The 18,153-nt window shown below is 33.5% G+C and overlaps 1 protein-coding gene across 7 annotated transcripts in view; it reads left to right on the plus strand.

Annotated features, from left to right (window-relative positions):
• Nucleotides 1–18,153, plus strand: part of LOC125056977 (protein kinase C and casein kinase substrate in neurons protein 2) — a 100,748-nt gene that overhangs the window by 70,251 nt on the left and 12,344 nt on the right. For all 7 annotated transcript variants that reach the window (XM_047660371.1, XM_047660372.1, XM_047660369.1 and 4 more), the window contains one exon: nucleotides 6,230–6,418. In XM_047660371.1, the coding sequence (XP_047516327.1) occupies nucleotides 6,230–6,418 (189 nt within the window). The remainder of the gene's footprint in view (nucleotides 1–6,229; nucleotides 6,419–18,153) is intronic.

Below are 18,153 nucleotides of genomic sequence, written 5' to 3' on the forward strand. Positions count from 1 at the left end.
ATAATACGTAATGTAAAGAGTGAATATTTATTTTTTATAATACAGATCTTTAAAAAAGTATTAATAGTTTTGTCTTACGTTCGATATTGACTATATTTGGGCCTGTTTCCTCAAGATGTTATCCTACTGGTAGCCAAATGTTCGCACATAGAATCTAATAGTGTACAGCCTGGATTGAAACGCATGACCAGGCTACGATTTCCCTATGAATATGTTTTATCAAAATCCAATATGGTTTTTTGGTATTCTTAGAGGTCAGTTTCGACTTTGGGTCAAGTGGTAAAATTTCTCTTAACTACGTATAAAATATAAGTTGTGGGAAAATTGAATAAAGGAAATGCGTTTATGTAAAGGATAAAGATTATACAGATTTTTCAGCCTTAAGACTTGAATGACGATGTCTTTGGTTTAGTACAATTCCATTTTGGTACAATTCCAATTTGGTACAAATGGTATCAACTTCGGTACAATTTGTAGTTTTCGCGACTTCGTATTTGTAATTAGTTATATATTAAGAATTAGTTAATATAAAGAATTTCATTATTTCTTAGGCTAGTATTACACATGTACCTATATATTTATTTAATATGAACGCTTAATAACATTATTTACAGATACAGTAAGACATCACTCGTAATTTTTGGATTTTTTCTCATAATTTATATCTTAATTCCTAATGTTCCTGAAACAATTTAATATCTAACACAATATCTATGACTTTATAAGTATGTAAGCACACAATACATATACTACTCGTTAATAATTGATTAAGTATCTTTTGGCCTTGTGGCTTCAGCGTGCGACTCACATCCCTGAAGTAGGTTCGATCCCCGGCTGTGCACCAATGGACTTTCTATGTGCGCATTTAACGAACGGTGAAGGAAAACATCGGGACGAAATCGGCTTGCCTTAAATCCAAAAAGTCGACGGCGTGTGTGAGGCACAGGAGGCTGATCACCTACTTGCCTATTATATTGACGAATAATCATGAAACAGATAAATCTGAGGCCCAGATCTAAGAAAGGACGTAGCGCGTTGTTATATTTTATTATAATAATATAATAATTGAAATTGAATTTCAATACATTATCTCTCATGTTACGTAAATGAAGTGCTCAAGACATTGCATCGATTCGTGATAGTGCTATCGTGCACGTCCACAATCGTGACAATTTGCTTATCTTCAAGAACCTTATCAGTGTCGAGTGTTTTCGTATTTTACATTAGCGTCTAGCGTCTTCACAAGACGATTAAGTCCCAGGTTCGATTGAAATTTCATTACCTACAAGAATTACAACTTAAAAACAATTACATGGTTAAACAGGCTACCTATATCTACTAAGTGATCTCTTCAAACCGTATTTGAAACAAACTGTTATAATTGGAAAATATACAATAGTACATTTTTCACTATAATTTTCCGTATATCAATAACATATTATATTCTTCCAATGGAATAGTTTAAATACAGATTTGCCCCCCAGCGACTTTCTCTTGTTCTTAAGGCCGATTTACATTATCTTAGTGTTTAGGAGAGTGCTTTAGGATAGTACTTTAGTTGAAACATGTAAACGCTACTTGCTTTAGTAAACGCTACGCTAAAGAACTTGCCTTTCAAGTTGTACTAAAGCACTCTCCTAAACACTAAGATAATGTAAATCGGCCTTTAGACCTCAAGAGAATGCTCACTGGACAGAAATTTTATTATAGTGAAGAGTTGGAAATGGAAAAATGATTTCTAAAAATTGTAAGACCGCTAAAACGGTTGTATGGCTCTCGAAGGCGACATATTCAATAAAAAAAAATATATTAAATCGGTGTCGCTACAACCTCTTATTAGGTATTGGCCTCAGATGTCTGAATATGTTTCATGATCATTTTTAAATCTAATAGGCACGTAGGTGATCAGCCTCCAGTGCGCCGTCGACTTTTTTGGGTCTATGACATGTTGTTGACGGTTTCCTCACGATGTTTTCCTTCACCGTTTGAGCGATGTTAAATGCGCTCATAGAAAGAAAGTCCATTGGTGCAAAGCCGGGGATCGAACCTACGACCTCATAATGTACCTTATTCCTTTTTTTATTTCTTTCCATAGTTTTTTATTATTATTTTTTGATTATTTTGACTATTATTTTGTGTGTTTCGTTAGTATGTTACGTTATATTAAATTCTATTAAGAAAAATATTTGTTCTATGTTAGCATACGAACGGTTTAACCCACTTAATAAGTTCAATAGATGTAAATATATTTACATGATGTTAACAGCCTCACAAAAGTTAGTCATAAGAGTACGGATGTGATTTTTCACCATTATGCAACTCTCATGTAACACTTGACATGAATAAAATCGGTGAAATCTCATTTGGAATGCGACCTCAAGACCTTGCTTTACGACATTTCTTTCACCAGCCTCCGTGCCATAGCCATGGAAAATCCCACGGCTCCCAAAAGTAACAGAAACAATTATTAAGGAGACGAAATAGATGCCGTGATACAAATAGCGTTAATCGAATTTTAGTACAGAAATCCAAATTTTTTTAAAAAACATTTTAAGGTTCGTAAAAATCGCGCTCTTTCGACATGTATAATATAAAATAAAAAAATAAAAATAGCCCATTCTCGAGTACTATTTAGGATTACATTATGTTTATGTTATTATTGTATTAAATACACATTGTATCCCTAACTTTCATACTAACTACTAACTGACGTGAGACTGATCTTAAATTATGATTCATGTGCACTTATTACCTACTTTTTATTTTTCATGTATCCTTTAGTTTGTTTTTGTTCTTGTTAAGTGTTTTATTTCCTTAATAACTATATGTAATATGTATTTTTGCACTTCTTGCCTACCTTATCTAATTGAATACATTTTTTTTCTTTTCTCACAGTGGTTGCCTAGAAGAGATCGCTCGAAAGCGATAAGGCCGCCAGTTACCCTCCTTTACATTTAATTATGTTAAATTTTTATATTGTAATCCAACAATGTGTAAATAAAATAAAACATAAATACTGCTGAATATGGTTAAAATGAGTATTAAGAATATTCATAACGCTAAATCACCTGCATCACGTACATACCCTCACGTTTACACCATCACACAGTACAGCAGAATTAGGTATTAAGTACGTATTTCATAATTTTATTGAATTTTTCCTGTTGTCAATATTTTTGGCTTTATTTTTAGTGTACATGTTTGCTTTTATATATAATTTTTGTTAGCTGTAGGATTACGAAACAAATAAATTATATTAGTTTACGTTAATAGGTATTTGATTTTTTTCTAAATAACGACATTTCTGCTATCAAACATTTCAATCTGTTTATTTTATCAATGTTATCGATTGATATCAACACGTTCCAAGTAAATTCGTATAAGTGAAAGAACTGATGAAGTCACCGCTAAGCAGGTTCCATATTGATTCCTTGTGTAACACCTGACATGAATATCGTTGACATCTCATAATGCATTCGACCTCGCTCGTAGGAGCTGTTGCAATGGTACAATGGAATCGTAGTTTCACTTCATACGAAAGTATAAGTAATATTATAAGGCCGGCAACGCATACGAGAGCCCTCTGTCATTGAATGTCCATGGGCCGCCTTCCCGTTTGCCCCCTGTAGTATAAACAAAGTTTCTCAAATATTTTTTCTTACTGGCATCGCTACCATTATTAGTATAAGTTATCTTATAGCTAAAAACAGTGATGGTCTAGTGGCTTCAGCATGCGACTCTCGTACCTGAGGTCGTAGGTTCGATCCCCGGCTGTGCACCAATGGACTTTCTGTCTATGTGCGCATCTAACATTCGCTCGAACGGTTAACATCGTGAGGAAACCGGCTTGCCTTAGACATAAAAAGTCGATGGCGTGTGTCAAGCACAGGAGGATTACCTACTTGCTTATTAGATTTAAAAATGATCATGAAACAGATTCAGAAATCTGAGACCAGGACCTAAAGAGGTTGTAGCGCCACTGATTTATTTTTTTATCTTATAGCTACACAAATACAAAGTATGTATAAAAGAAAACACTTAGACAATCAAAGCCATAACAGATTACATTGTTAAAAATATACGAAACAGAAAACATAATCCAATTAAGTACATTAATAGATTAAAAAAAGAAAACTGAATTTAAAGAAACTACAACTTTAATTTTACAGAGAAATAAATTGTTATTACTGTTAAATAAAGTCGGTCTTCCATTTTGACGATTTACAAATTAAATTCGATTACTGATAGCTTAAAATCGTGTGACTAAAGACTCGTTTCAGTTAGGAGGATTTAATTAAACTTTTTTTATAAGGAAACTGTTTTTATAAAATAAAAAATATTTATTATGGAATATAAGATACAGGTATCACTTATTCCACGTCATTAAATTTGTATCGGTAGACATTCCTACTCATCGGCGAAGAAGACAGAGAAAAAACTCTCGGTACTCTTTTAAAATATCAAATCATCATACAAAATGACTGGCAATATTATACAATAGGATCAGCCTCGTGGTTAAGATGTTTCATAAGGGACTCGTTTCCCGGTCGGAGCACAGATTATAATAAGGGTTTATTAATTATATTTTAGATCTGCGGTACATTAGGACTCCTAATCTAAATTTCTTGGAGCGGTCCTCAGGGAGGCTTATGCAAACTAAGATAAGTACGTACCTAAATCAAAATATATAACTCGCAAATGTTTCGGGTTTTATCTATCTATGACACTAATTATGATGATGTTGCCTCTTCACAGGATGTGTTCCACCTGGGATTCACTAACATCGACCCTTTTTCGCACTCCTCTACTGTTTCATTTAAGAATAAGTTTAAACTCTTAACGCTTAAGCCTTGTAACTTCCTTGTTTTTTTTAAATAGCTGCTAGTTTAGTATTAAATTTTGTGCTGTCATGTTTTGTCTTGTTTTACTTTGTATTGTAGTTTTTATCAGTGAAACTTTTTTTGTGGATATGTCCAATGTGTCTATTTATTTTATTTTCACTGTATAGAGAGGTATCTGTTTAGTTTCCTTAATAACTAAATAAATAAATAGATGTTTTCCAACTCACCAAAGAGCATGTGAGGAAATATTTAAAGAGGCGGAAGGACGTTGACTTTGTTTAGCAGTAATGATTTAGTTTTTTCTTTGAAATATTATGTGTTAATTGTCGTTTGTTTAAATGTTCTGTGTTTCATATATATTATTTATCTCTGTAATATGTTGTGGCTTTATATTTTAGAAGTGTTTTATTTTATAATATTTATGTTTAAGGGGCCGTTCAAGTATTACGTAAACAGAGCAATTTATCCCCCTCCCCTTCCTCTTTTCAGCAAAAGTGTACAAAAGTAAGTAATTACTGTTGACGTAATCATCACATATTTAATTAAAGACATATAGTGCTTACGTAATACTTGAAACGCCCCTTAGCTGTAAGATTACTCACAAATAAATAAAAAAGTAAAATATATAGTAATGAGAGCCTGCCATATAAACTTACATAGTTATTGTAATTCTCAAATAGTTGCTTCCTATGTTTACATTGATTATAACGTCCGCTTATATAACAGTGACGTAAGTAAATAAGTATCGATGTCATCCTGTCGTGTACGGCCTTGCAATGAGCAAACAAGTGCATGTAATATTCGAATTTCCTCTCAACATTATTCCATGTAGTATATATATAACGGTGTAATGTTTCTATTTAAATTAACTTGCTGATGCTGCGGAAATTATGAAATAAGACACCATTTCATTATGATACGCGGTTAATTATGATATAGTTACTCAGGTCATTTGTGAACGTCTCTACTGCGTTCCCGAAATTGGATATATTACTTATATTTTTAACTCAACTACTATTAATGTCTTCCAAATCACTCCGAGACTCAATGTATCACTTCGAAATAAGAGAATTTACACACCAATGCAAATGATATGCAAACCTAATCTCGCCCGACTCTACCTATTTTACTACCCTCACCATATCAAACCTATTACTGCTATCAGCCCACATTATTCCTGCCAAAACTGTAAAACTTTTACGGTCGTAGATATGGAAGTTCCAAATAATGTAATTTGATTTACTTTTTTTAAGGAATACTAATAATATAATTCAAATAAAGTGAGCTTAGTTTTAAAAATTTAGGATTAATTTAGCTGTATAGGAATTAGTTTAACTATTTAGGCATATCTTCCAAAATATCATTTAACGATAACTTGTTGTCCACAGTCAATGATTCAGCTTAAAGAACGGAAAGAAATGGACGAGGCATTCAAAAAAGCACAGAAGCCCTGGGCGAAATTCTTGCAAAAGGTAGAGAGGGCGCGGATGGAGTACCACACGGCGTGCAAACAGGAGAGAACAGCGCAGAACCAAGAGAGAAATGCTAGTGGCGACAGCTCTTTGAGTCCTGACCAGGTATGTCCAGTAATATACAAATAACATGTTCTATAATAATAGCAATATTACATGTTAATAGTATACCAATAGCGCTTAGGCCTGGGCCTCAGATTTCTGTATCTGTTTGGTAATCATTTCTAATTGACAAGTAGGTGATCAAACTTCTGTGCCTGACACACACCGTCGACTGTTTTGATAAGGTATGCCGTTTTCGATCATAGACAGAAAGCGACATGAAACTCAATTTAGTCTTTAACGTTATCACTAAAAAACACCCGTGTTAAATGAATGGTGTGATATAAAAGTATTTTTTTACTAACAAGTTAAACATACAATATACATATACAATTTTTAGTTGTTGAAGCTAGGGAAAGGTTAAAGGTAATCTTCACCTTTTCATCGTCAGGGTAATTATAATATAAGGGAGTAGTTAATTACATTATTAATTGGTTTAGGGATTCAATTATCTCGCAACCCTCTAATTTAATAATCTTATCGGCTCGTTCGATTGGTAAGCTATCAAATTAGTAAAATTTATTTATAACTATACAAATACCGTAACATCTAATAGCCAATGCGACAGTTGTGTCGCTTCATTATAGCTTTGAGAACATATAAGAAAGATAAAATATATTTTCCTTTTCATGTGGTAACTGTGATACTTGACAATAATTGCTACATAACACTTACATTTTATAATTAAACTATTGAATAATAAAAAATAATCGATTTTTCAAAGACTATAGTCATATAAGAATATAGTCATAGTCAAGGCAGAATACAAAATACCATCTGAATTGACTCGACGTCCGTCGTTCCACAACTGAGCGTTTAAGGCAGTTTTGCCGCGCAAAGTGCGGACCAATTCTCAAAAGGCCGGTAACGCACTTGTGACCCTTTCGATTATTATTTATTTTTGATAATATTCAATACGATTCCATTTAGTTAAGTATTTCTTTTATGATTTTAGTTTTCGTAGTTTAAATGTTAAATACACTTCAAAGCGGTCAAAGTTATTTCAACCAGGTCAGAAAATTTCTAGTTAAGAATGGAAACGTATAATTTGACGATGCATTTTTAATATAAATCGACACGTATCTGGGTCGTTTAAATCCATGTAACTTACTACATAAACAATTCATCGTATTGGTAAATCAATTATTTCCGCGGTTCACCGACAATTATAAAGTAATATTCTAATAATTCAATAAAGCGTTCGAATGTACTTTGGAAATTTGTTTACTAAAATCGGAGCGTGACGCAGACACAAAATTGTCACTCTATAGTTGCACGACATAATTATCAGTCTTATTTACCAATATGCTACTAGCTGTGCTGTGCTGTTCCACCCGCGTAGCGGTCGTAGCATGTAGCCAAAAGCTTTTGTCGGTAAATAGAAATTCAATAAGTTTTTTTAATGAGAGTTGTTTGTACTGTCTCCAGGACATAGCCTCGAATTTATGTATCAGTTTCGTTTATTTTTTATTATATGCTGCTGGCTAATAGGGCTCGGCTTGGGTCTAAGTTGTGTTAATCACGATGATTTTCCATCACCGTACGAGCGATTTCTTTGGCACTTGATTCATTTGTGAATACACTGTACTGCTCAAAGGCAAATACTATCATGATAAAGACATTAGACAGAAAATTATTGCAACAGAGGTCAGAGGGCTGATCACATTTGTATTGTCACTACTAAATGTATTATATATCTAATTATTTATTTATTTTATTTGTTCAGATAAAATAATCATCCTTATGTTAGTATAAACTTACAGACTAGTGTTATTATATTATTATTAAAAGCTAAACATAGTAAAACTCATGAAAAAGATCTGAACTGACAAGTGTACGCACAAAATGTCATGATAGGTGAAGACAGGCCATCTGCCACAGTCTTCAAGATGCTGTTCAGCCCCATACACGGTTCAACAAAGACCCTGATTTAATTCTAATAGTAGCCCAGAAATCATTTGTGCGGGCTTGGGCGAATATCTCCGAAGCACTGCAGAAACGAGGCAGTCCCAAGAGCATCCTAAAAGCATTATTGTATTGAATACACATGGCAGTTAGTGGTCTGACAGTATAGTTGACTCATAGACTACTCATGTAAAAGTTTTGACAAAACGCTTTTCACTTGTTTACTAGAACCAGCAAATCTACGAGCCAACATATTACCTCTGGTCGCCATTGCCCTGCGTTCCCGTTCAATATCTATTATATCTTTTAGGTTTTCAGATAGCATATGCGAGATATTTAAATTCCTTCGCTCTCTCGATGCCTGACGAAGACTATTTAGAGAAAAAAAATGTATGCTCTTTAGTAAATTTATTCAAACGTTAGACTCCTTAAGGACACGAGAAATACAGCCTTTAGCATAATCGCACCTCAACATAGTTATCTCTATCGATCCGTTGGCCTCTTCAAGTTCTTTGACCACTTGGCCCATTTCTAAGGCTTATTGAACGAGACTAGACTAGGCAATTTACATTTTTTAATAGAATATTTATATTTTTTATCCAAATCGATACTTACGGCGGTTAAGTAGTTCGTATCGGGAATTGGAGCGCAAATTATATTAAAATTTTGAATTTATTCTTCACTTGTGGGTTTGTCTGTTGTGTGCGCTACTGCTGTCCGAAGGGACAGGAACGGGAAGGGATACAGTAAACTCCCCTATAACGCGTTTACGTATAACGCGATTTCAGTCCCCATAAAACGCTGTACTTCCCCCCTATAACGCGGATATTTATCACGTTATATTTATGTAGTGTGAAATTGTTAATGTGAAAATCATTATAAATTTCAGTCCATAAATAGTTTTGGGTACCTTTGCACATGTTTCAACCTCTGGACAAGTACTCAAAATGTTGTTTTTCGTTGTAAGGTGATATGATTAGGGCTCTTTAAACGTTATTAATTCCAGTCATCATTCAGTAATACTGACTATCACAGTAGTACGAATGTTCATGGCCTTACAAAATAGTCTGAAAATAATCTACTTAGTTGCGTCATAGTTTAATTTAGCGATGTGTTTATTGAAGATATTTTATAAACTACTCCACGGCCTTGTGGTCACGTGCTTATGTAAATCACCGTTTTAAAGGTGATTTATTCAACTGGAAAATTTGTATGCGTAATAGCCAGAAATTTTCACCTCTTCTTTCTCTATAGGTCTTATAGAATATTTAATGAATCCCAAATGACTATAATTTATTTTTATAATCATGTTTTTATATTTGCATTTGTTTTTCTCGGTTTTTGGTAAGTTTATAACTTATTACTAGTCTTTATTGTATGTAGCACTTCTTGTTTTTACTGTTTTCTTAAGTAGGGTTGACTGAAAGAGATTGCTTGGTAGCGATAACACCGCTGGTTGCACAACGTTTTTCAATTTGCTGTTACTATCTCATATGCATTTTTTCAAAAAGTTAAAAAAACATATATACCTGTTTTTCACACTTGATTTTCGGACTGTTGGAGGTAAGAATTTGTTTCTTGCTTAATATGAACAAAGAAACGGACAGCTTTGCCTTGCCTTTATGTTCTCTTATGGATCTCATGTTTGAGAAATTGCTCTATTATAAAACATGAACCGAAACCCCATGTCATCTCCTAATACCGCTAAATAAAAACGCTTTTCATATAAATGATATCTTGACCTAATATAAATAATTTAAAATCCATTCAAAAGTATTTTCCAGTTCGTTGACGTGGAAAATTGTTAGTCTAATTAAATAAAGAAATGTTACAAATGGAATCCAATTAAGCAAACTTAATTCTCCTTCTAGACGCCATAGCGATAAATGTACAATTGGTTTTCACACTGTTTTACTCGAAAACTTAGATATTTAATATAAACCCTTATTGATAATAATAATATATTTTATTATTGTACACTAAACTACTTGATGTGCTGTCAGGAAAAGAAGGAATTTAAATATGTTATAGAAGGCAGTTAAATGTAGGTACATAGGTTCGAACCCCGTGTACCAATAGGCGCTAATAGAAACTGGCTTGCCTTAGACCCAAAAAGTTGACGGCGCGCGTGTGTCAGGCACAGGAGGCTGAATGACTTGCCTATTAGAATGATACATGATCATCAAACAGACATCTGAGAAGATTTATTTTATTTTATATTCAATGTATTGTACCATCAGAAATTATTTTTTTATTAAATAAAGTTTGGAATTAAATTAATATAAGTTTGTAAAATATTAAACGAAAATTTATGATCTGCATTTTTCATATTTATGCATCACTAATAAAATCAACTAGGTCAATATTATAATTCTAAAATTTTCAAGTCATTAATGAGTTTTCCTCCTATTTTCCCGAAAAGGGAAATCACCTTCACCAATCCCAATTTGCTACTTACGTCCGTACCTACTCTCGCTCCTTTCATACACTCTCCGTGTCTGACCTGTGAAATTTACTAGAAAATTCAATACATTTGGAATATTCTCCGGCAATACACTTGCAAGCCTACTGGTACTGTGTGTCCATGGTTTTATCACTTAACATAAAAAATGAAATCAGTTAATTTCTTTTAATTAATTTGCTGATGGTACGTCCGGCGAATTAGTACCATACAAAGCAGATGAATGGGTGTTGTAAATGGTAACATGACCACAATCTACGTGGCGTATGGGCCATTGTCTCTATTCAACCAATTAGGCGAGACTGTCCGGTAGAGTTACCATGAATTAACAATTTTAGGAATACTTTTGGCTCTGAATTTAAATCATTCTGTGTAGCTTGATGTTTTGACTTTGGCTTGATGAATTGTGTCGTTTGAACAATTTTTGTCTGATTTTTATGCTATATCCTATAATCTACGTAGGGTCCTTCAAGAAAAGAGCTTAACAATTCTTAAAAGGCCGGCAGCATACTCGCGATTGTGACTTTTTTAAAACAAATGTCCAACACACATCAGTCGATCTTCTTTTTTAAAATTGTTAATTGTATAACCGATTCTCTTAACGTTATGCCCATCATCGCCATTTGATGATGATGGAGAGTTGAGGGTATCTTACTCTACAAGGGACAGCTAAACTTTACTATAAATATATGATATTTTTCTTCTGATCCTATAGAATAAAAGTTTTGTTACCATGGTAACCAAAACATCTTTATTTTATAATGAGGCCCTTAACATTTATTCCTAAACCAAGGTGTTTACCAGCACCTGGGGGTGGACAACCCTAGTGGTCTCCAAGAACTGGGTCTCTTTCTACCTAGGGGATATGTGATGGCGAAAGCCAAGGTTGTTTGTACCAAGGGCCTAAACCAGTCTGTTGCACAGGTCCCCGTTAACAAAGATGTTGCGCTCACTCAATGCTGTGTACGATACTATCGACGTAAAGATGTTCGCAGAGTGAGTTCACAGTAGCGTTATTGTATATTATGTATTTAATATTATATACTTTACATATTGTATTGGTTTTGTACTGTAAGGATAGCGTATGTATTTTTGTTAATTTTCGAGGTATTGGTAACAATCTTTTTCTTAATGGTTCTATTTTATACAATTTACGGGTAGAAATTAGTTAACCAACTACGACGTGTACATGTAGGGACGATGTCTAAGTTGCCAATTAGTTTTGACCTTTCGGTACGCAATTAACAAACATCACGATATTGATGATATGGTAAAGGTATATAGAAAAGCTTGTTAAAGATTTATATGATAATAATAAAAGCCTTTATTTACTAATATATAAAATTCTCGTGTCACAATGGCTCGATTCTTATGAATTGTTTTATACATAATCAGTAAGTATGTGAATCGGCTACTATCTATCTTTCAAACCCCTAAGTGATAAGGGGTGTCCATCCAAAAAAAATATTTTTATTTTTTAGACAAAATTTTTGTTTTTATTTTTTTATAATACAGCATACAAAAATACATACAATCCCTAATTTTCACCCCTCTACAATCAACTCCTATTTTTTATTTGTTAGTTAAGAACTTATAATTTGAACTCTGAGGTTTTTATAGAGAAAAATCACAGAAAAACCTAAAAAGTTTTCATTCCCAAAAACCGAACCGTCTCTCGAGTAGCATAGCAAAATGTTCCATGTTGGTATGTACTAAAAAGGTAGGCTAGGCAGTAGGGAGAAGAGAAGTTCGCAGGGCAGCTAGTTTACTAATAAAATTGTAATTTTAACCTTTTTTTGTATATGTTTTTTTTTAATTTTTCTATCACCGAGTCATCCGACATTTCCCTTGTTGTTTTTTTAACGTGCTGATCTTTTCCATCCCTCCTGTCTTCCCATCTCTTTATTTGACGGTCTTTTTTCATTCTCCCGTCTCTGGGATTTATATATTCCATTATTGTTCGAATAAATAGGTAGGTACAACATCCACCATCCAAGGAAAAGTACGTTAAAATTAGGACAGTCCATATGTGTTGTAAGACCAACGATTTGCTACTTATTCTATTCAAGATTTTAAATTCCGGTCTATACAAAGAGCGCCTCGTTACGCTTGCATTTTGCAAGTGCACGTTTGTTGGGGAATGTGCATTGCTTTCCTGAACTGCTTTGAATCGCGTTAAGTAGGAGTTCGTGGTTATATAATATTAGATGATGCCTTGGTTTAGATACGTTGAAAACTTTATTAAGCAGATTCGATATACATTAATTACTATGCCATCAAATTCGACAGTGTCCTTCAAGAAATGAAGAATAATCAAAGAATTTAGAATTCATATTTAAAAAGCTGTATCATACCTTGCCGATAGACGCATGGTGCACATAACATCCCGCATACGGTGAGATAAGGCATCTTGAGGAAACTGGCTTGCGTCATACACAGAAGGCTCATTAACTACAGGCCTATTAGTAAAAATAATAATTACAAAACAGATACAGGAATCAGAGGCTATAATATCTAGGATTGTAGCGGAATTTGTGTTTTTCTAAATTTCAAAATATTTATAATTATTCTAAATTTAAAGTAAGGTTTTTCGGGGCCTATGGATAAATTATAAGTGAATGTGATTGATTGTAATTTTTTACTTACAAAAGGATTTTGTTTTCTGTAATAAAATTCTTCTAAGTTCAATGCTAGCTATGCTACCTCAGAGACGGTTCGGTTTTCCGGAATGAAAACTTTTTAGGTTTTTCTGTGATTTTTCTCTATATAAACCTCAAAGTTCAAGTTATAAAATCTTAACTAACAAATGAAAGATTAAGGTTGATCGTTGAGGGTAGATGAAAATAAAGGGTTGTATGTATTTTTGTATGCTGTATCATAATAAAATAAAAACAAAAATGTTGTCTTAAATATTTAAAATAAAATTTTGGGATGGACACCCCCTTATCACTTAGGGGTTTGAAAGATTCTCAGACTTACTGAATATGCATAAAAAATTTCATAACAATCGGTCGAAATGTTTCGGAGGAGTATGGGAACGAACATTGTGAGACGAGAATTTCATATATATAAAGATGATAGTCGCATCCTACCAAGGTAAAATTCAGAATGATATATTATGTCAAACATTCTTGCGATACTGGAATCGTACTTTACATACTTAACTTCCGTTTGGAGTCGCTTTTCGCTCTAATTCTTGTCTCTGAATATCTTTTATGTTTTGAACTACGCAGAGGATTTTGATAGGAATTTTATCAGTGTTTCAAGGATTTATATGATAATAGTTTATCATTAAATATAAGCCCTGACAAGTTTATTAGTATTGTCGAATTAATGTAGAAGTTTCGTGGTTAAAATAATAAACTACTCTTGTAAATAACTCTATTGGGATAAATTGAGCCATTTCCCAAGGGATAGGTTAACCAATTTCAGTAAAACGCTTCTTAGATGGTTAAATATTAACTTGTAGTTACTGCCAATAAGTTCTTGCGCTGTAAGAGGATTTGAAGTTAGATTTAAAGTTTTTTTTTCAAATTTAAACCTAAAATTAAGTTGGATAACGCAAGTAGTGCCTCCTGGCGTAAAATGTTTTTTTTTTTTTGTTGAAATGTTAGGTGATACCACCGCCCATGGACACTCAATGACAGAGGGCTCGCGATTGCGTTGCTTTTTTATAGTTGTACGGGATTCCTGGGTTCGGTTTTCAGCGAAGTCATTGTTCTATTAGCATGGTTATGTTTAACACAAATGATATATTTGCTTATATCGTAAAATCACTTTGTACTTAAATTATTACTTTAAAACGGATTTACTAGCAATTCGGTTACCATACTTGCTGTAAAAAATCTCAGAACATGGGAATAGATTCATCTTAATTTGATTAAAATATATTTTAGAAATTTATAATTATCATGACGTGAACTGAAGTATTTATTCATGTGAGACAGAAGATAAGATTGTTCAATCTCGTGAAAAACAAAAGAAACTCACTGCAATAAATGTTCAAAGTTAAAATTTGATATTTTTGTTGTCATAGTTGTAGACAGCTGTTGGAATAATTGCTGTGATTCACATTGACCTAAAAAGACTTTTGTGCGAAAGGCAATGAGCACCGTTTTATACTAAATATAGTTCAATTTTTAGTCAAATAATTTCAGTTAAATTTAACTACCTAAATTACAAAATTGTTAGTATACAACTGAATGAATAATGAAAAAATATAGTAAATGCATGTAGGCCAGTGATTCCCAACTTTTTTTGTCCTATACCCCTTAGCCTTTCTAAAATTCTTATGCCCCCGAATCTAACACAATTTTTTATTTTAAAAATTGAATTGTTTACTTGAGAAACTAAAATGATCGGTTGTAGGAAGTAAAGTTTCAAAACCTATAATAAAAAAAACTGCAAGAAATTATAATTCCAAATACTTTTAATAAATTTCGTTTGGGCTATAGAATCAAATTGCCCCCCTCTGGGGCATAGGCCCCACGTTGGCAAACACCGATGTAGGCGTTTCTTATGGACCTGACACGTCCTGTGTTTTCCTTTGATAAGAGGAATTGCGTAATTAGGAAAATGTCTGTACTGGGTACTGAACTTATACATTTTTTTTCTATAATTAGGTTAGAATTGAAAGCAAAGTTTGTAATATGAAGTGATTTAAATCTTAAAAAAAGGTTTAAATTAGGTTTTATGTCTGGACTTAAAGCGGCACGTCAACCTAGAAAGTTGACGTACCTCTGGTTGTAGGAAATTAGCTGTCTCGCTTGCTGAGTTCCGTGGTTGGAATAGTTAGTCTGTAATGTTTAAGTTTATAGATTATTTTATTGTTAATAACAATAAAAGCCTTTTACTTCAGATACTAACAACACAAAACATTTATATTTCTATCATCTCATTCTTTTTAGGTATATGTGGTGGGCCCTTTTATGGTAAACCTGAATTTTTATCTGAATAGTAAGGATGTAAGTGCCTTCTTGATAAGACCGTTAAGGACAGAATATGAGCTTATGGAAATCAATTAAAATAATAAATAAATACGGCATTAATTAAGCGTAAATCAAACACTGACTAAGAAAATATATAGAATTTAATACTTATATAACACCAACGCGTGCAATGTCCTTGCGCGCACGCAGCGTAACGCCCTTGGTAACGCACACCTTGGCACACATTGCGGGTGCAATCTTACATCGCCAACGATGGATAAGGAAATGATAACATTCCTGAATTTTTTAATTGAATTCACGTTACAAATTATGTAGTTTTTGTTCTACGAATTATAAAAACACATTTGCACAGATATTTCTCCGTAATATTACAAAGAGGAATTTGTGTGATTGTACTAATAAAACTCAAAAAAAAACGGCTGTGATTTCGGAGTAAAATACACTTAATGTATTTACAAAAGGTTTACAATAATTTGTCCAAAGAATTAAAAGATCTTCCGACTAGAGTTTTTAAAAATCGACTTGGTGTATTACTTTTGGAAAAAATATATTATTCCATAAATGATTATTTAATAACGTATGATATGATAATATGTACGATACAAATAATATAAGAATTGACCAATTCATATGACTAATAATGTAAAATACCTTTTAAAAAAATTTGCGCGCCATTGTGTACGATTGTACCACCTTACACATTTTTGTACCATATTCTTGCAATAAATTATTATTATTATAAAATATTTAAAAACATAAAATGTCCCAGCCGTGTGTGTCGTAGCCCGTGTAAACAAATGTATCGAACTCCATAGCGAGATGTATACTTTGAATAACCTAGGTAAAATTACAATGTTCTAGCACCTCTCTGTACATTGAATAACCCACTGCAACCAACATCTCCCTTCCGTCACGGTACAGTCTTTTAGTGTCTTCACTACCACAGCGGCCACTAGAGAAATATTAATTTTCATTGATTTTCCGTTTCTTTTTGAACAGTCCTTGCACGTCTTGCCTCTTGCGCGAAAATTAATCGAGAGGTTGCGTTGAATTCTTTAAATTGCTAAGACTATAGAGATTTTATTACGTTCACTTATTACATTTTCACAAGAGAAATTAAAGACATTAATTTTTCTTAATAAATTGCACGTTTATAAGTTAAAGCTGTTTTCTACATTATAAGCTAATTTAGTAGCTATTAATGCAAAGAGCAGTGTTGGCCTAGTGGCTTCAGCATGCGACTCTCATCCCTGAGGCCGTAGGTTCGATCCCCTGTGCACCAATGGACTTTCTATGTGCGTACAAATATCGGGGAACCGGCACTAACCGGGAACCTTAGAACCAAAAAATCGACAGCATCTGTTAGGCATAGAAGGCTGATCACCTACTTACCTATTAGATTAAAAATGATCATGAAATATACAGAAATCTGAGGCCCAGACTTAAAAAGGTTGTAGTGCCAGTGGTTTTTAGTGGCCATTAATATACTGTGACTAAACATTTCTCGTTCGTTACCTGTAGGAAATAGTTATTTAATGCTTTACTTTTGCTTTGCTTTAGACTAGTAATCAAAAACCCCCACCACCAACCACATCTCATATATTTTTTATTTCCTAACTTTTATTCCCATCAAGACTACATTCTCTTAAAATATTGTTTAATATTTTCAAAAGCTGTTAAGCTATTCGAGTGGCCATCGACGTGCCAGGACTGCGAAACGTGACCAAGGGCAAGGTATTGGATTCTTATCGAATTCCACTTAAGGGTGTGAACACACAGGCTATTCACTAGTTTCCGCGTGATTCCGCTTGGAAACAAGAAGCCGTAGTTTAAAATATCTAAGGGTCGAAATGACAACGGGAGAGGAAAGTTATTTTGTTTAGGATAATAAATCAGTTAACATAAATCGTTGATACCGAGAACACTCATACTATGATAACAGTAAATAATAATAAAAAAATAAGCCAGTGGCGCTACAACCTTTTTAACTATCTATGGGCGTCATTTCATAATCATATGTCATTCTAATAGACAAGTAGGTGATCAGCCTCCTGTGCCTGCGCACGCTGCTTTTTTGGTCTAAGGCAAGCCGGTTTTCTCACGATGTTTTCCTTTCACATAAAAGTCCATTGGTTCACAGCCGGGGATCTAACCTTAGGGATGAGAGCCGCACGCTGAATCCATTAGGCCAACACTGCTAATAATAATAAAGCCCGTTTAATTTAAGTCTTTACAAAAAACAATTTAAAGTTTTTCTTTTATTATTCGTTGTCGAAACTTTGTCCGTAAAAGTCGGAACTCCTTCACGGGTAAAGGCCTCTTCCAGCTTTTTCCAAACATGTGTCCATGGCTTTCTTTCTCCATTCTCTTCCTGCTAACGCTTCTATTTATAGGACTTTAGTCCAAATGTAATAAAGTACTTA

Source organism: Pieris napi, chromosome 15, assembly GCF_905475465.1.
Source record: "Pieris napi chromosome 15, ilPieNapi1.2, whole genome shotgun sequence".
In the NCBI taxonomy this organism is placed as follows: Eukaryota; Metazoa; Arthropoda; class Insecta; order Lepidoptera; family Pieridae; genus Pieris; species Pieris napi.